Raw genomic sequence first — 20,761 nt, 5'->3', positions numbered from 1 at the left:
AACAGTTGATGGCGCTAATGTTATTTTATTAAGCCTTCTCTGGGCTATACCTATTTTGCGAGGTGAGGAAGAGATTGGGATGAAAGGAGGCAAAGTGTCTGCATGCCGCTGCGGCAAATATCGTCTGCAATATTAACCCAGGAAACAGACTCACATCTGAACTTGCAATGTAAAGCAATGCTAGATGCCCTGCTGTGAAGCAGTAACTCTGAAGAGAATTTATGGAGAACCCAATCTGCTCAGCATACTGTTCAAGAAGGAACTACAGATGCTGGAAAGTTGAAGGTACGCAAAAAAGCTGGAGAAACTCAGCGGGTGCAGCAGCATCTATGGAGCAAAGAAAATAGGCAACGTTTCGGGCCGAAACCCTTCTTCAGACCATACCAAAGAAAGGTTTCAGCCCGAAACGTTGCCTATTTCCTTCGCTCCATAGATGCTGCTGCACCTGCTGAGTTTCTCCAGCTTTTTTGTGTACCTGCTCAGTATACGGATTATTCCGCACAAGAGACAGACCAGGCACTTCAGAAAGGATGGTAGACACTAAGAAACGGGAATACACTGGCACCCCACTTAGCTGCATGCTGCAGTGCAGTGACTTGTAGCCCTGGAACCCCAACGCAGGTGCGTACCAAACATTACATCCACTTGCACTGCCTGCTGCTCTGTATGGTGTGGAAAGACAGCTTGAGTCAGGTCAATGCGAGTTCATTGCCATATGCATGAATATGGTGAGGTGCAGGTAGAAACAAAATCTTGTTTGCAGCAACATCACAAACACATTTAACCATATAACCATATAACAATTACAGCACGGAAACAGGCCATCTCGTCCGTACAAGTCCGTGCCGAACAACTTTTTTCCCTTAGTCCCATCTGCCTGCACTCATACCATAACCCTCCATTCCCTTCTCATCCATATGCCTATCCAATTTATTTTTAAATGATACCAATGAAACTGCCTCCACCACTTCCACTGGAAGCTCATTCCACACAGCTACCACTCTCTGAGTAAAGAAGTTCCCCCTCATGTTACCCCTAAACTTCTGTCCCTTAATTCTGAAGTCATGTCCTCTTGTTTGAATCTTCCCTATTCTCAAAGGGAAAAGCTTGTCCACATCAACTCTGTCTATCCCTCTCATCATTTTAAAGACCTCTATCAAGTCCCCCCTTAACCTTCTGCGCTCCAGAGAATAAAGACCTAACTTATTCAACCTATCTCTGTAACTTAGTTGTTGAAACCCAGGCAACATTCTAGTAAATCTCCTCTGTACTCTCTCTATTTTGTTGACATCCTTCCTATAATCTACATAGACTCAGGCAACACAAAAAAACATATTTTATGCAGAAATTACACACATTCTACAAGACGGGAAGAAGGAAAAAGTGCACAAAACACGTGGCAGTAGTGCAAAATGCAATGGGAAAATGCAATTCCACCGTCGCACAGTAAGCTGTAATATTCCATCGTTGAGGTAGGATTAGGGTTGGGCAGGTTTACGGTTGTTGGAAGAGTAGCTGTTCCTGAATCTGGTGGTGTAGGTTTCAGGCTTCTGTACCTCCTGCCCAATGGCAGCAGTGAGGAGCGGGCATGCCACAGATGGCAGGGACCCTTGATGTGGGATGTCGTCTCCTTAAGGCAGTGCCTCATGTAGCAGCTTTCAATGGCGGGGAAGATTGTGTCTGTGATGAGTCCACCACTCTGCAGCTTTTTGCAATCTTGTGCATGGGAATTGTCAAACCATGCAACCAGGTTGTGTGAAAGACAGCGGTGTGGTTTTAGGACAGTTGGGGTGAACGTTGCACTGCTCAGCTCTTGGGGCATCAAACTAATGGCAGCACCCTGGAAGCAGGTAAATGCACTGCTTGCAGGAGACTGTATGCAGCTGAGCTACATGTTGACTGACTTCACTGATCCTACAGCCTCTCTCCTCACCTCCTGCTGTTACTCCATTATTTTGTCTGGCAGCGCAGCTTCCTCCAGCCCCAACCAGGAGATTTCACCATGGCAACAAGCTCAACAATGGTCCAAGGCAGCTGAGCTTGTCATTGGAATCTCTGGGCTAAAGAGAGAGCTGTGCAACCTAGCAAAGAGAGGGGAGAGCAGAGTCCATCACCCTCCTACAGTAGATGATGAGGCAGACTGTACCATCCATGCTGTCAGTTAACACATGGAGCAGGACCTGCCCATCCCCACCAATTGCCCACACTCATATTGCTGGCCAGAAGCATCAGTGAGCCCCACATTACAGCATTGAGTGGATGAACTGCTTGCCCAGCCCATCCACACTACACCAGCCCTCCAGACCTCCAGTGAACAAACTTTCTATACATTTTGCTGCTGATGCCATTACCATTCACATGTGTGGTAACACAGCCTGGATGCTAATATCAGTCCGTCATAGAATCTCAGAATACTATAGCATGGAAACAGCCCTCTCTGCCAACTCATCCATACCAACCAAGGGGCTTTACGAACAGTTTGAAAAATGGTCTCGACCCAAAACGTCACCCATTCCTTCTCGCCACAGATGCTGCCTGTCCCGCTGAGTTACTCCAGCATTTTGTGTCCATTCCCAATGCATGTCCCCTGCATCCCTACCCCAGAGCTATCACCTCCTTTCCATGGTCATGAGAATTGCATAGAATATTCCAACTGAAGTCTGAACAAGGGTTTAGAAAGCTGAAGCATAACCTCACTACTATGGTATTCTATGCCCTGTTTCATGCCCATTATTACACATGCCTTCCTAAACAAGTTGTCTGCCAGCCTTGCTCCCTTCACAGAGCGATGGATTTGTACTCCAACATCCCTTTGTTCCTCAATACTCCCTAAAACCCAATCATGATACCTGTCCTTGCCTTATGAAAGATCCCAAAATGCATCACCTCACATTGGTGTGAAATAAACTCAATTCTTCAGCCCATTTCACCAACCCATGATATTTCTTTGCAGCCTAAGTCTACCGCCCGCACTATCAATAACCCGCCCAATCTTTGTGACATCCGCAAGCTTATTGTCTTTACCGCCCCACACATACATGTTTCTTGTAATCAGCAAGGTTCACAGTACTGATCCTCGTGGGACTCTGCTAGTCACAGGCATCCAATAACATAAACAACCATCTATCATCACCGTCAGTCTCCTTTCACCAAGCCAATTTTGAATCCAGTTTGCCAACTGGCCCAGATCCCAATGGCCCTAACCACTTCAATCAGTCACCCACATGGGACCTTGTCAAAGGCTTTACTGAAGAGCATCTAAATCAAAACTACTGCCTTGCCCTCATGGGCACACTTTGTTACCTCTGCAAAGAATGCAGTCTAATTTGTCAGACAGGATCTGCCCTTGACAAGGCCAGGTTGGCCATCATTGATTAGTCCCTTCCTTTCCAAGGGACCATTAACCCTCTTCCTCAAGCGGGGTGACTGCCGCCTGTATGGTTGTGAGTAATCGCCCAAAGAGTCGTACCTTTACCTGAAGTAGACAAAAGTGCTGGAGAACCTCAGCGGGTGAGGCAGCATCTATGGAGCGAAGGAAATAGCACCTTTATCTGGTCGCCACTGGATTTTCAACATGTTGAACATGACAGGTGCTGGTAAGTTGCGAAGAAAATCATGTAAGTGGGCCAGGCTCCTCAGAATGGTTTCCCGCACTTTCTCATTCGCTGACAATAGGCTCAATGGTCCATAGTCACCCATTTTTCCCTTGCCACTTTCCTTAAAAGACCATATTTGCTGTTCCACAGTCATCTGGTACCACACTTGGCCAGGACAGATTTTCTTGTGTCTAAGACTCCAATATGATAGCTGTGGCATCAGGAATTATGGTGGGAGTTATTTTCTAATATACTTCCTCTGTACATCTGTTACGTGGTCTTCAAGTAAAGTCAATTAGACTAAAATATCAAACAAAAGACTAATTGCTGGTGGGAGGGACTCCATAGGTCAGGCAGCATTTGTGGAGGGAAATGGATCTGTACAGAGTTTGTACGTTCTCCCCATGACCGCGTGGGTTTTCTCCGAGATCTTCGGTTTCCTCCCACACTCCAAAGACAAGCAGGTATGTAGGTTAATTGGATTGGTATAATATTCTATAGTCCTTAGTGTGTGTAGGATAGCGGGCATTGCTGGTCAGTGCGGACTCGATGGGCCGAAGGTTCTGTTTCCGTGCTGTATCTCTAAACTAAACTAGTGTGGCTGGTAGAAAGACTGGGGCGGAGGTTCACCTTCCAGCAGGACAACAACCCTAAACATACAGCCAGAGCTACAATGGAGTGGTTCAGATCAAAGCATATTCATGTGTTAGAATGGCCCAGTCAAAGTCCAGACCTAAATCCAATTGAGAATCTCTGGCAAGACTTGAAAATTGCTGCTCACAGACGCTCTCCATCCAATTTGACTGAGCTTGAGCTATTTTGCAAAGCAGAATGGGCAAAAATTTCAGTCTCTAGATGTGCAAAGCTGGTAGTGACATACCCCAAAAGACTTGCAGCTGTAATTGCAGCGAAAGGTGGTTCTACAAAGTATTGACTCAGGGGGGGCTGAATACTTTTGCACGCCACACTTTTCAGTTTTTTATTTGTAAAAAAATTTGAAAACCATGCATCATTTTCCTTCCACTTCACAATTATGCACCACTTTGTGTTGGTCTATCACATAAAATCCCAATAAAATACATTTACGTTTGTGGTTGTAACGTGACAAAATGTGGAAAAGTTCAAGGGGTATGAAAACTTTTGCAAGCCACTGTATATGAGATTGGGTATCAACATTTTGTTTAAGAAGGAACTGCAGGTGCTGGAAAATCGAAGGTAAACAATGCTGGAGAAACTCATTGGGTGAGGCAGCATCTATGGAGAGAAGGAAATAGGCAACGTTTTGGGTCGAACCCCTTCTTTAGGCATTTCACCATTTATTTGCATTATTCATTTCCATTTTCGTTCCAAGCAAATACTTGTCATTTATTTTCTGTCCATTGAGAACATTTGACCAAATGTATTTTTTAAGTGCACCATTGCAACTTTGTAAATAGTGAAAATGGATTTTATGTTGTGATCAGTCCCCTATATATTTTAGCAGTCTACAGTTTTTCATAAAATAGACACAGAATACTGGAGTAACTCAACGGGACAGGCTGCATCTCTAGAGAGAAGGAATCGGTGACATTTTGGGTCAAGACCCTTCTTCAGTCTCAACCTGAAACATCACCCATTCCTTCTCTCCACAGATGCAGCCTGTCCCTCTGAGTTACTCCAGCATTTTGTGTCTATCTTTGGTTTAAACCAGCAGCTGCGGTTCCTTTCTACAGCTTTTCATGGTCTGTTTACCTGTAAGCATGGAATTCATCTGTGATATCGGACTCTTTGGAGTCCCTGGAGTACTGGTTGGCCTTTCCCAGGTTGTTTCTGGAATAAAAGAACATCAGTATCAAAGAAGGTGTGTGACATAAATCAGCTCATACAGAATCAAATTATGGAAAACTGCTAAGTACACTTTGACTGACACTAAAGTCCAAACATTTAACACGTTGCCTTGCCTTTGTTTGTTCAGCTAAAGCTACTGAGGTAATAGATATCCAAGGTCTTGCAAAATATCTACAGTAAACTGATCTTCAGTTCAGAATATTTCAATTAAATCCTTGGAATCCCTGACAGCATTTTGTTTAAACAAAGTGCCAAACAGTAGTTTTTTGTCTTCAACATTTAGCCAAGCTGAGATCCCCTTTCTAAGGCTCAACCTCAGGTGTGAAAGGTTTAGAGGGATATGAATCAAACAGGGGCAAATGGGACGGGCTTAGACGAGGCATCTTGGTTGGCATGGGCGAGTTGGGCCGATGGGCTTGATTCCGTGCCATGTTGTTCCAGACCTCACGTTTTGATGCCATTTCACAGCAACTGCAGTTGACATGTAGCATTTTCAACTTCTGTTCCATTGGGTAACGGCAAGGCTGTACCAGATGATTACCATGGAATGAACTCAAGGCTCTCCCATCTGGAACAGAGAGTCATGGTTGAGGAGTTCCATTCAGCAGGTATTGACTGTTCTTCCAACCTTGGGAGTTCAGCTCCATTCTTGACACAGCGCCAGGCCCGTCTCAATTCTACCCAGGCTAAGGTTACTTTGTTCACAAGCCAGAAACCAGAGCTTTCATCTCAAAGCTCGTCTAGCCTCGTGATATTTTTCGCTGTTCTGTACACCCAGTGTATACACTGTCTATTAACCATGTTAAATGTTTTTTTAATTAAAATTCTTTACACTGTGAGCCTGCTTGTCTAGAGAATCAAGCAACAACATTCATATTCCCAGTGAATGGTCACCTACACTAAGGTTCAAGTCAACAAACAATTTAAGTAATTTTTAATCACAAAAGGAAATATTGCGTTCTTGATTGCAGGATAAAAATCAACATAAAAGCAAATTTAATATTTATACATTATGGTTTTCTAATGGAATACAGAATGCATTTGAACAAGATCAGATTGACGAATCTGTTGGTTTTTCAACAATGATACATGCACTTAACGATGGTGTTCGTATATTTTGTCCTGAAAAGCTTTTGATGAAACCATCAGCTGAATTGTTTGGGAAAATTAATTCAACTTGGTTCTAAAATAACTAAAATTAAGTAGAATAAAGTTCATTGTCAAATGTATAAGTACAGCAGAATCACAGGCATGTAGACTCAGACAAAATATAATTATGCAATATTTATACACATTCTGCATGATAGTGTAAAGAAAAAGCTTCAAAAATGACTCATTAGTGTAAAACACAATAGAAACAAGTCTATTTACACACTGAACTTTTTATTATCACGTTTATTATATTGTTGACAGTGTACTATGTTTACATATCTGTTGCGCTGCTGCAAGTAAGAATTTCATTGTGTAAGAAAGAACTGCAGATACTGGTGTAAACTGCAGATAGACACACAAAGCTGGAGTAACTCAGCGGGACCGGCAGCATCTCTGGAGAGAAGGAATGGGTGACGTTTCGGGTCAAGACCATTCATCTGGGACATCTTGACCCTTGTACTTAACATAGACATTACAGCACAGGAATTAGCTCTTTGGCCCATGTTGGCTGTGCTGAATATGATCCCTACTTAAACTACCCCCTGCTGTCTACATACACTCCACATCCCTCCATTCTCCAACATTGATGTGCGAATTTCTTAAATTCTACTATTGTATCTGTTTAGACCATCTCCCACACCAGTGTTCCATGTATCTACCACTTTCTATTAAAAAAAACCTGCCCCGCATGTCTCCTCTAAACTTTCTACCTTTGACCTTATAGCTAAGTCTTCTAGCAGTAGAGTTCTTCCTGGGACATAGGTTATGACTGTCCATTTCATATCCAATTTCCAAAAGAATGGAGACTTGGAGACTATTTGAAGCAATTTGCTGCATGGAAAATGGCCAAGGTGGTGTGTGATATTAGTCTGCCCACCCCACAACACTTCAGGAAAGTACAATTAAAGGCAGGCAATAAAATCACAGTCAAATCAACGTTTCTGCATCGGTGACTTAGATTAAATTGATCAGTGAAATTCAGGGTAAAGCAGGAATCTAATTTTGTTATACATGCTTATTAAATTATACATGGTTAAAGCATTTGTTGCTGTGTGAAATCAGAGTACTCTTTGGATCTTATGTAATAGTTCACAGTATGTTCTTAAATTAAACAATTTTGGTTCGGAACCCCTCAGATAATCAAATGCCAGAATCGTCTCATCTACTTTAGTTCTGCCTGGTGATTTGAACTTCATGTCTTCAAAGCCGGGTATATTCAGCAAGGTTAATAAATGCAGTTCCATCTAAAGGTAAATTACTCACTAATCTCATCTTCAAATGTGACATTTTAAAACTACGTGCTAATGGGATCTGCGTAACATCATTCTGCTCTTCTATTGTTCTCAGTATTTTATCATTCATTGTGTCTATTTACCCCTTCGAATAGAGAACTAGCTCACTCATTTGGTGCTATTCCATCTTCTCTTTATTGCCGACTTAACCAATGTATGAGTCCGAACAGTCCACAGCTTTTTTCTTTATTTTCAACCACATGAATAATTTGTGAATACATTTGTGAATAGTATGAATCCTGCTCACTATAGTTAAGTGTTTGGCATGAGAACACATTACTAAGCCCAAGAAAGACTGGAGTAACTCAGCGGGTCAGGCAGCATCTCTGGAGAAAAGGAACAGGTGATGTTTTGAGTCGAGTCGAGACACAAACACACACAGGCTTCCACTAGTTTCCAGCCACTGATTCAATTTTGTATCCAACAGGAGATTTTAATTTGTGAGCATTTATGGAGCAGTTTGCTGTAGGGGGTCTTACCTTTGCTAACATTCAGTGTATACTGCACCCTCAGCTATCCTCTTTGTCATGGGGCTGTCCCACTTGGGCGACCTAATCGGCGAGTTCTGGTGAGTTTGCCCTCGACGCACACTCGCAGCATGGTCGATACAAGGTCTTAGGAGATCTTTGTAACTCTCCTTCATGCTCAAGAGTAGTCCCCGTGTACTCGAGGCCTCAAATAGGTTGATGCATATTTTTCAACATGTTGAAAAATGCCTGCGAGTAAAATAAGGTCGCCATGGAAGAAAAATCGCTAATTTTTTTACTCATAGGTTTAGTCGTAAAAGGGTGTAGTAAAGTCGGCATGTTAGTCGTAAGTAATCGAGGGTAGGTAGTCTTCATCATAGTTGAAGGTAGTCTTCATCATAGTTGAAGGAGGTCTTCAACATATCTTTTTTCAAACTCTCCTAAACTCTTCCAAACCCGCCAATTAGGTCGACAGTGGGACAGCCCCTTTACTTCACTCCAAAATTTCAACTTTCGGATATGATCTTCCCTGAACAAAGCCACATTGATCGTCTTATATTAATACTCATTTTTCTAAAGAACTGTTAATAATTAGCAGTGTTTTCCAGCAGTATCTCTGCCTACTAACCTGGCATATACTTTGGTTTATTTCTTTGCTGCATGAGCCATCAGTTGTGATTAGTAAATGCTTTCATTTTGTGTGCCAATCTGGGACACCAATTCACCGGGTGATCAATCAGGAACCAAATGCACACCTTGAACTGTGTGGGAATTTACAATATGATTCTCACATGCAAGACAGCATTAGTGCATAAACAGGCATCACATCGTGTCAAGGATGCAACAGTAATCAGCAGAATAGTCCCACATTGATATATCACCTTGTAGGTAGGAACCGCAGATGCTGCTTGACCAAAGATAGACACAAAAAGCTGGAGTTTCTGGTCAGGTCTCGACCCGAAACATCACCCATTTCTTCTCTCCAAAGACGCTGTCTGTCCCGCTGAGTTATTCCAGCTTTTTGTATCTATCTATGATATATCACCTCCCCAGTCCCATAAGCAGCATGCCAGAACTCATGGAGGAAACCCCAGCTTCCCAATAAACGGCAGATTGGGCGGCTATGGACCTCAGTCAGAACCAATCCACAACAGCAACTCTATTTTTTTTCATCAGTGGATAGAACTAACCTTCATTGTGTGACCTTATTAAAAGCCTTATGAAAATCCAAACAGACAATGCCCACTGGTTCTTATTTATCTATTCTTCCTGTTATATCATCAAATAACTATAATTGGAATTGTGTTTGGCAAATCATTATTTTATTCATTCATGTTAACTTTGTATAATTGATATATATTTTTCCGAATGGCCTGTAATCACATCCTTTCTTATAACATGCCACATTTTCCCTACCACAGCTGCTGTGACTCCACAGATTCTCTATCTCATTTCTTAGAAGGTTATAATGGAACCCTTGCAATTTTTCTGTGCCCCCCACCCCACCCCCGCCCTAGTCATCATACTAGTTTTACTCTCATCCTGTTGTTCCTCTGTCCTTATCACCTAACCCAGTGATTCCCAACCTGGGGCCATGGCAAATTTCAGGGGGGGGGGGGGGGCACAGCCAAATGTTGGGATTTAGGGGGGCACAGGTTCAACGAAAGGGGCCACAGAGCTACCACCCTGTTGCCTCCTAAATTTCAGTTCTAATAAATTTATATCTATGTAGTTGAAATATTTTTGATGTTTGTGGAATAGAATAAAAGAGAATATGTGTGCAATTAATAGACACTGATATTTTTATGGAAGGTATTACAATATTGAAGTACTTTTTTTCCGCTAATAATGTCAGGGGGGGCACAGAAAAATTAAAAGATCCCAAGGGGGCCATGAGCTAAAAAAGGTTGGGAACCACTGACCTAACCCACAGTCAACACTGGCCTATATTGTGTACCCCATGTTGCCATGATTATCATCACTTTTTAACATATCTTCTAATAATTTAGTTTTAGTTTTAGAGATACAGCATGGAAACAGACTCTTTGGCCCACTGTGTTCAGGCCGACCAGCGATCCCCATACATTAACACTATCCTACACACACTAGGGTCAAATCACATTTATACTAAGCCAATTAACCTACAAACCTGCATGTATTTGTCCTAAGTGCCTTCTATATCTCTCGTTCCCCTTTCCCCCGACTCTCAGTCTGAAGAAGGGTCTCAACCCGAAACGTCATCCATTCCTTTTCTCCAGAGAATCTGCCTGTCCCGCTGAGTTACTCCAGCGTTTTGTGTCTGTATTTGTTGACATACATTTTTGCCATAACTGTAGGCTCAGATATTCTTCTTATTGCTTTTGTTTTTCCACATTTGTTTTTTTGCTGGTTTTGGTTCTCCTTTTAATTCTCTTGTTCCATCTTTGATGCTTTTTCTAAAAATATGACTCTTGCATAGAGGTGGATACTTACTAAGTGGTAGGTGTAGAGCTGTACACTTGTTTACATGGACCGTCTCCATGGCAACCTCTTAATCTGTGACTACAGTCATGTTCCCCCCTCTGTTTTCTCAGCAGGGTTCTCACTGTATGGCATTTCCAGCTCCAGCAACAACACAAACCTGACCTTACTTCGACCCCCTGACATAGCTGTTGAAAACCATTGCAGGTACAAATTGCTGGTGTGGGGCAGTAAGTTGCTAATGTTGCTTTGCGACAGAGAAAGGCTTCACTTCCATAACGCCCGATACTCAATTACAAAATCACGACTGTGTGCTGTTTCCATAGTGACATGATGGGACACAGGTGGCAGTTAGTTTCCAAGGTTACTTGACTATAAAAAGAGCCATGATCGTTTTTCAAGGCTGCAATGCCAGAGTTGCCCATTTCGTGAACGTATGCCTCGAGATATTATCTCCAAATACACCCGTGCCACTGGTGCAGAATTTGCTGGGTTCAATCAGCAGTCCTGCACCCAACTGCCAGCACTTAACAAGTGCCATTAACTTCCAAGTTGAGCTCTGCTGGTGATGTAGCCACGCTATGCTGCTGCATTCCGGAGGAACCCAGCAGTAAAGCTGGAACGTGTCCAGATTCCCCAGCATCTGTGCTTCCAGATCTTGCACGAGGTCAAATGTGCCGCAGGATCAGTGGGCTTGTTGTGTTTTGAATGGTTTTGGCAGAGTGGCACAGCTGGTGGACCTTCTGCCTCCCAGCTCTATTGACGAGTTCAATCCTGGCCTCCGGTGCTGTCCGCAGTTTGCAAGCTCTCCCTGTGACAATGTGGGCTTCCTCTGGATGCTTGACTTCCTCTACATGAGCCAAAATAAATTGCCCCCAGTCCATAGGTGATAGAATCTTCTCCCTGTCTAGAACACAAGTCCTCGAGCGTTGATTGTATCGTGTGGAGAATAAAATAAGATTAGTGCAAAATTAGTGTAAATGGGTATTTAAAGATGATCACGGGCTCTGAGGCCTACAGGGCTTTTTTTCAATTACTATGACTCTGGGCAACTTAATGCCAATGGAAAATAAAGAATAGGGTATCATTTCTTTATAAAAACATTGGATTTATGATATTAATTTAAAATATTTGAGTGGCTTCACTGGATTTATTTTTACATGTTCCAGAATATCATGATGTACTGTATAGAAGAGACTTGACAGTCCCAACTTGAGAGGAATGTAGGAAGCAGGAATTAAGTCACTTGCAGACCCCACACTACAGAAGGCTCGCCACTAGGTTTTGGAATAATCTAGATTGCGGAGATTGTGGAAGGGCTAGTTGGGAAAACCATCGGGAAATCCCAAAGGGTGTATGCTCTAATATTGACAATTAGTGTGTATGCACTAATATATTTGCTGAGCGCATTAGTGTGCTGCAAGCTGAATAGATGGGGGTTGAAATCTCCCTTTCACTGTTGAATTAGCCCTCAGTCTCCATAGTTTTAAACAGTGGGAGATGTACATTATTTGTACATGTATAATATGCAGCTAACATTAGTTGACTGGAAGAATGGGCTCCAGACGGTGAATGTGATGATAATTTGGATCCTAACATCAAAAGCCTGCAACAATAAAGTGTTCTTTGTGCACATGATTAAGACTGTTTTATTTTCATAATTACTATGTTTGTGTAATGGAAGAGCTGTATCATTTTTGAGGCAAGCATGATTCAAAGATATTACTGAAGGTGCTTATTGGTCTCGGATGAAATATTTGCCTCATTGCAGGTTCATGATATTGTGGCAATGTTTGTGTTGAAAATGAATTGATTTTTCCTGTGTGAAGATGTGGGTCGCCGTAGTCTTTGTTTTTATTCCATTGATCACATGTGTATATACTTGGCACCTTGACAAAGAACACATTCATGATGTTGATGGGAGCTGGACATACATTCATAAAGGGCAAAACGTAGACACTTCAAAACCCATCTCCCTGGTTTATTAAGTGTTTAAGAAGGAACTGCAGATGCTGGAAAATCGAAGGTACACAAAAATGCTGGAGAAACTCATCGGGTGCAGCAGCATCTATGGAGCGAAGGAAATAGGCAACGTTTCGGGACGAAACGTTGCCTATTTCCTTCGCTCCATAGATGCTGCTGCACCCGATGAGTTTCTCCAGCATTTTTGTGTACCTCCCCTGGTTTATTAACATGGATTAATATACAGGACAAAACTTTTGAATTTACGATCTAGCATTTTAAATTGTTGTTGATATAATGAGAGAATTTAATATTTGTAGCATTAAGCTTCTGCCTATTGCTCATTATAAATGTATCATGACAAGTGCCCTATTACTTCCAACCTACACATTAACGTGCTAAACATATTGATGGCATGAGAGAACATCCACATTCATTTGCTAATTTACACACAAGATAATTGCAGATGCTTAACTGCTTTTCCGTATGCCTTGTGCAGTGTTTCTGCTTTATATGCTAACATAAAGTGCTTAAGGTGCTTTGGAGAAAGAAGCACATGGAAATAAATATACCAATATTGTTGTGGGTATGTGCGATTTTGTAGTATTACAATGGATTCTTTTCTGTTGTCAGGTTTAATCAGAGTGCAGAATCATTTCGTTGGGTGTAGCATGAGGAAGGTCTTTTAATCCTTGTGGCTTTCTAGGTAAACCTCGTGCCCAGCCAGTCAAAAAAAAAAGATCTTGTCTCCTGGCACAGATATCATCACATTAATGATGTAATTTACACATCATTGCATATCAACAATGCATTGCCAAGCTTGAGATCATTAAAAACAGCCCTCCTCGAATGAAGACATGGTTGCTTTTTGAGCACAGCTCTGTGGGTACTGGCTGGCCAGGTTACAGCTTCAAAGGCAAGGATGGAAAATGAATTAGTCAAACACCTCATTGTGGCTGAACAGAAACTGGAAGAGTGAGAGAGTTATTGCAGTCCATGTTGGAATAAATGACATGGGTAGGACCAGACAGGTAACTCTGCTGAAAGAATGTCAAGAGTTAGACTCTGCATTAAATGGTAGTACCTTGAGAATGATCATCGCTAGATTATTCACTAACATACTTGGAAATTGATGCAGCTGCCATCAGTTCATAAGAATGAACGAGGCTAAAAGGCTGGTGAGGAAAGAGAAGATCTTAACAACTGGCCTAGCAAAGGATGGAAACTCACCTGAACAGCAAAAGGAACTGTGTCCTATTGGGGCAATTATATTAACAACATTTAAAATACAGGTGCACAACCTTTTATCCGAAGATCCAAATAACGAAAACCTCTGAATAGCGGACATTTTTTCAGTCCTTGAAGAAAGGTCCTTGAAAACGTTCACCGAGGGCGGCCCGCAGAGGTGACAGCGGAACCTCCGGTCGGTCTTCGAAGAAAGAGGAACTAAATCCCCATTCATAAAAGAGAAGGTGAGGGTATATTGCGCGGGAGGGTTAATAATTGACAATCTGCTGCTGCCTGCCCGCTGAGTTAAAAAGTTCCCACGGTAGACTCACGATACACAGTGTACACAGTGTATCGTGAGTCTTGCGTGGGAACTTTTTAACTCAGCGGGCAGGCAGCAGCAAATTGTCGCTCCCTTCAGTTTCACCCCACCTACACCCCTCTGCTTCCCGGCCATGTGTGTGACCCCTTCCCTCCCCTCTCCAGCGCCCCGCACATTGCACCGGCGCGGGGGCTTTGCACTGTCTTCACGTTGGAGCCAGTGCCAGTCACCGGAGACGTCAGGACCAACGGGACACCGACCCCCAGGCCCACTGCAAGCACGGAGAACCCAGAGACCCACAGCCAGCAGCAGCCCAGCCCCGTTCCAATTCCAGAGGAACACGCTCTCCGCTGTCCCCGTAGGGACAGAAGCTGATGGCTCGGGCTGTGACGTCTCCGGCCACCCCCCTGTACAGGAGCTGAGACTGGGAACTGTGGGGTTGTTTGCAGTTGTAGAGGGAGGGGGCAAGGGCGGTAAAGTTCCCAGTCTCAGCTCCATTCCAGGGGGGTGACCGGAGACGTCAGGACCAACGGGACAGCGACTGCAAGCACGGAGATCCCATAGACTCACAGCCAGCAGCAACTCTAGCCCAGCCCCGCTCCAACTCCAGAGGAACCCGGATTGCGGATGAGGGGGCGCAGCTCGGGCTGTGGGCGAACTGCCACTTGTCGCTGTAGCGGCGCATCGGGGAGCGGGTTCCTGTTGGTCCTGACGTCTCCGGCCGTCCCCCTGGACAGGAGCTGAGAGACGTCAGGACCACCAGAAGCCGCTCCCCGATGCGCCGCTACAGCGAGAAGTGGCAGTTCGCCCACAGCCCGAGCTGCTCCCCCTCATCGGGACACCGACCCCCAGGCCCACTGCAAGCACGGAGATCCCAGAGACTCACAGCCAGCAACAACTCTAGCCCAGCCCCGCTCCAACTCCAGAGGAACCCGGGTTGCGGATGAGGGGGCGCAGCTCGGGCTGTGGGCGAACTGCCACTTGTCACCGTAGTGGCCCATCAGGGAGCGGATTCCTCTGGAGTTGGAGGGACAGGGAGACACAGCGGCTTTTGAGAATGGTGGGCAATCACTTCCAAAGTTCTGCCCACACAGTCAGTACACCTCTCCTACACTTGTCTCCCGCACTAAGATCATCTCGCAGAGAATGATCCCAGCCTAACCCTCCCTATTCTCTCCTATTCTGCAAGAAAAAACTACATTGAAGACTCAAACTCGCGATCGAGTAACTGCCGGGATCGAGGCGCAAACTCGCGACCTTGCGGATATGAGCCGAACACTCTACCACTGAGCCAGCCGTTAAAATCTACGCTAAAAATCTTCCATTCCGAAAGCCGAAAAATTCTGAATTACGAAAAGTGTCTGGTCCCAAGGCTTTCGGATAAAAGGTTGTGCACCTGTATTCCCATATTTTTTTTTTTTTTTTGCAGAATGAAGGGCAAAGCAGGCAAACATAAGGAAGCTTGGATGATGTGGGAAACTGAGGCTCTTTTCCAGAGTAAGAAGGATGGATGGACAGGTATAGGCAGCTGGGATCAAGTGTGTACCTGGAGGAATTTTGGGAACTAAGGAGCAAAGTAAGACAATAAATCTGATGGGCAAATAGGGGACGGGAGATTGGGGCAAGTTGGGGTAACATTGAGGGTATGAGGAAAAGTCTTGCTCAGGTTGATTGGGGAAAAGGAATATCAGCCAAGTGGGATGTTTTTAAAAGTGTGATGACAAAAGCTCGGGATATGCATGTCCCCATTAGTGTGATGGGCAAGGCAGGTAAACGTAAGGAGGCTTGATTGACGACAGAAATTGAGGCATTGGTCAAGAACAAGGATGCATGGGACAGGTATAGGCAGCTGGGATCAAGTGTATATCTGGAGGAGCTTCGGGAACTAAGGAGCAAAGTAAAAAAGGAAATCAGAAGGGCAAAGATGTGCCAGGAGGTAGCTATGGCAGATAGCATTACGGGCAATCCCAAGAGATTTTATAAATACATAAAGGGAAAAAGGGTAACTAGAGAGAGAGAGTGCCCCCCCCCTTAGGAATTAAAGCGGTCACCTCTGTGTAGAGCCACAGGCAAAAGCCACAATGATTATTCCTCCTCTGCAGTTACCATAGAGAAAGACAGGAGTACAGAGGAACTTGGGACAGTCAATGGAAGTGTCTTGAGAGCAGTCAGTGCCACGGTCTAAGAGATACTAGAGATCCTGACGTGTTTGAAGGTAGACAAATCTGCAGGGCCTGATCAGATATATCCGAGTGGAAATTGCTGGAGCCCCGTCTTAAATTTACACCTCATCTTTAAATACAGGAGAGGTGCCGGAAGACTGGAGGGTGGCAAATGTTGTTCCTCTTTTCAAAAGGGGTTGCAGGGAAGGGCTGGGAACTATAGGCCCGGTGAGCTTAACATCTGTAGTCAAAAAGTTACTGGAAAGTATTCCGAGGTATAGGATATACAGGCATTTAGAGGGGCAAGGGCTGATTAGGGATATTCAGCATGTTGTGTTGTGTATGTGGGAGGTCATGTTTCATGAATCTAATTGAGTTTTTTGAAGATGTGATCAAAAAGGATGATGAGGGCAGAGCTGTAGATGTTGATTGATTGAATGGCGGAGCAGACTTGATGGGCCGAATGGCCTAATTCTGCACCTATCACTTATGACCTTAATCCAAACATATATGCTTCATCAAAACATTGTGAAGTTCGTTAACTAAATTAATCTTCCAGCCTAACTTCAGCCAATGTAGTCCATGCCAGACTCATTAATTAGAGCTCATTCCAAGCTCATTAGGCCAATGTGCATTGCAGGCATGTGTACTGTTGTTAATATAATTACTTCATCAGTGCCAGCAACATCCCTTTAGTGCTTGGGTACTCCAAGTGAAGATCTGCGGGATGACGGTCGTTTATTTAGTTTTAAAATGTTCTTTATTTAAAATATACATCTTCAGAGCTCCTTAAATTATAGTTATGGCACTCATGGGGAAAATACCGTTGATAACCCACTGGGACTTGGGATGTCTTGAAGAGCGAAATACTGGGAACATTTAGCAGATTAGGCAGAATCTGTGGAAATAGAAACAGCTAACATTTCAAGTTACCATCTGAAATATTGGCTCTCTATCAATGATGTTGCCTTTCCGCCCGCAGTCTGGAGCGGTATTTTCTGCTTTTTTCTATCAAATTTTCAGCATCTGCTTTGTGATTTTCAAGACTTGGAACTTATTTGACAATTAGTCCCAAGAACCATATTGTGGCGATGCAGATCTACTTGGCATTATGCAACATTAAAACAAACGGACAATTTTATCTAAAGCAAAAGTCTTTAAACTCTACCAAGCTGCCGTACGATACGAGCACAGCTGGCACAGACATGTAATCCTTTAGGAGTTAACATATTGTTACCTTAGAGAGCCTTTAGGCAAATATTCTCTTTTAACTTCCTTAACCCTTAGGATGTTACAAAATAAACCAGGATTGCCTAGCCAACGTGAAAAACACTAATCCTCTCCTGCTGTGCCTGATGCATTCCAGACATCCATCTTCTTCCTCTTGCCTCCAGATACATACAACGAACTTCTGCTTCAACCATTCATTCCCAGAACTGACTGAACCTCATCTGCTTAGAGGCATCAATACTACATGAGCACCTTTACCCCAGTTATTCAACTGCTTCTCTCCAAACGCATCTGTTCACGCCCTAGTCTCGGAAACCACTTCTCATTAAACTGCAAACCAAATATCAACTGACATCTATTAGAAACCTACTGACTCCCACAGCTATGTCGACTACACTTCTTCCCAGTTTACTTCCTGCACAGACTCAATCCCAATTCATCCGTTAACGCCGCATCTGCGCCCAAGATGAGGTGTTCCATACCAGGACATCCGAGGGGTTCCCCTCTTCCATCATAGATGAGGCCCTCACACATGTCTCCTCGGTACCCCACAGCTCTACTCTTGCTCCCCCTCCCCCGCAGTCACAACAGGGACAAGACTTTCACCCCATCAGCCGTCGCATACAGCACATAATCCTCCAACATCTTCAACACCTCCAACAGGATCCCACCTGTGGCCACATCTTCCCATCTCCACCTTCCGCAGAGACTATTTCCCCCGCAACTCCCTGGTTAACTCATCCTTTCCCACCCTAACCACCAAGGTACCTTCCCCAACAACTGCAAGAGATGCAACACCTGTCCCTATACCTCCTCCCTCGACTCTGTCCAGGGATCCCGACAGTCCTTTCAGGTTGGGTAGAGGTTCACTTGCACCTCCTCCAACCTCATCTACTGTATCCACTGTTCCATGTGTGGACTCTGATACATCGGGGGAGACCAAATGTAGACTGTGATCATTTCACTGAACACCTTCGCTCAGTGCACGTAAATCTACCAGATCTCCCGGTTGCCAAACATTTTAGCTCCACTTCCCATTCCCACATTGACCTTTATGTCCCGGGCCTCCTCCATTGTAAGAGTGTGGCCAAACGCAAATTGGAGGAACAGCACCTTGTATTTTGCTTGGGAAGCTTACAACCCAGTGGCATGATAATAGATGTTTAAGAAGGAACTGCAGAAGCTGGAAAATCGAAGGTACACAAAAAAGCTGGAGAAACTCAGCTGGTGCAGCAGCATCTATGGATTTCCTTCACTCCATAGATGCTGCTGCACCGGCATGATAATAGATCTCTCTAACTTCAAGTAACCCTGGCATTCTCTCTCTCTCCATCCCTCCCCATCCTAGTCGATGTACAAGTTTCACCTTCGTCCAGGTGAGTTTTATTTTCTGTAACTCATTGGCACCTAGCCCACACCTAACAATGGCCTGTTTCCTTTATAATCAATAGACGATAGACAATAGGTGCAGGAGTAGGCCAATCGACCCTTTGAGCCAGCACCGCCATTCAATATGATCATCGCTGGTCTTCCACATTCAGTGCCCCGTTCCTGCCTTATCCCCATATCACCTGACTACGCCATCTTCAAGAGCCCTATCTTGCTCTCTCTTGAAAGTAACCAGAGAACTGACCTCCACTACCCTGTGAGGCAGAGAATTCCACTGACTCACAACTCTTGCTAAATTCAGGGGGCATAAATGTTTTTGCCCCTGTGAATGGCTGGATATTGTTGTTCAAATGGTCCCCAATTCATTCGATCTTGAAATGGGATTTCCAGCAAATGTAGATGCTCACATCATCCCATCTCAATCTCCAATTGTGAATATCAAACATGACAACATGCACTGGAGTAAAGATGTGGCCAAACACTGCAGTAAACCAATGTATGTGGAGAGTTTTTAAACAGGTTCATAACACTCTAGGAATATTACAAATGGAGACTTGCATCCATTCCAGTTGTGCAATAATCGGCAAAACGTCACCACTTTTGTTTCTCCAAAATGCAGTTGAATTGTGCCATGAATTCTGCATGAAGTCTAAATTTTTGATCTAACTGCATACAGCCAATAAAGCTTCCTCATCTACCCAAACATTGCTGGTAGGATAGACATTAAGAAGATATTGTTATTGTAATTACGGTAGGTTACTTTACATTCAAGGTAGTGGAAGATATGTCCTTCTTACACATTTAAAAAAAAAAGCTTTGAAAGTATTGTAGTCATTGTGCCAAGAGATTGAAGTACTCCTTATTAGAATTGCTTTCTATTTACAACAGTGGATGCCACAAGGCAGAGCTGCCAGGCACAATCTGCCAGAATGAAGAGTCACCGTCTTTTAACTCAGCTGTAAAAAGCCACAGTCACAGCCTGAGAGCAACAGTTCCGAGTTGAGTGCTTCATTTTCCCACACCAACAAATATGTGTTCCCTGAGTAAGATTGGCAACTCTTGGCTAGTGTCCATAACGAGAGATTAAAACTCATGCCATGCAATAATTTCCTCTAAAGAAAACCCCACTGTACTTAGATTCTCACATTTTCTAACAGAATTGTTTTTAACCCGGGATAATTCCAAACTTACTGGCACTGAGTAGGGTTTCACATGCAGCATCTGAGAGAGAGAGAGTGATTCATTTGGTTTGGATGTGCATGAAACAACTTCAAAGATTTGTTTTGTTCTATTGATGAAAAGGGATGAATTTCGTTTTCTTGCTTGAGCACGGCAGTCTTTCTATTTTTGGCCTTGATAACAATTTCCTGAACAACTAACTATATGCAACCATTTACAAAGACAACAAAAAGATTTTATCATTGATAAATCTACAATAATCATACCGTTTGTTGTTCATCCATGTTGCTAACGTTGTATAACAATCCTTATGCCAACTTTTTTTAACAATTTAATGAACAGGCTATATATCTTTCCTCTCATCTCTGGAATACTCTGATTATTCTTATAGACATAGACATAGAAATTAGGTGCAGAAGTAGGCCATTCGGCCCTTCGAACCTGCACCGCCATTCAATATGATCATGGCTGATCATCCAACTCAGTATCCCGTACC

At 43.6% G+C, this 20,761-nt stretch overlaps 1 protein-coding gene across 3 annotated transcripts in view; it reads right to left on the bottom strand.

Annotated features, from left to right (window-relative positions):
- Positions 1 to 20,761, bottom strand: part of gas7b (growth arrest-specific 7b) — a 340,981-nt gene that overhangs the window by 92,057 nt on the left and 228,163 nt on the right. For all 3 annotated transcript variants that reach the window (XM_055653722.1, XM_055653719.1, XM_055653720.1), the window contains exon 3: positions 5,328 to 5,405. In XM_055653722.1, coding sequence (XP_055509697.1) covers positions 5,328 to 5,405 — 78 coding nt within the window. The remainder of the gene's footprint in view (positions 1 to 5,327; positions 5,406 to 20,761) is intronic.

Source organism: Leucoraja erinacea, chromosome 23 (genome assembly GCF_028641065.1).
Source record: "Leucoraja erinacea ecotype New England chromosome 23, Leri_hhj_1, whole genome shotgun sequence".
In the NCBI taxonomy this organism is placed as follows: domain Eukaryota; kingdom Metazoa; phylum Chordata; class Chondrichthyes; order Rajiformes; family Rajidae; genus Leucoraja; species Leucoraja erinaceus.
This window is presented reverse-complemented; position numbering and strand designations above follow the sequence as displayed.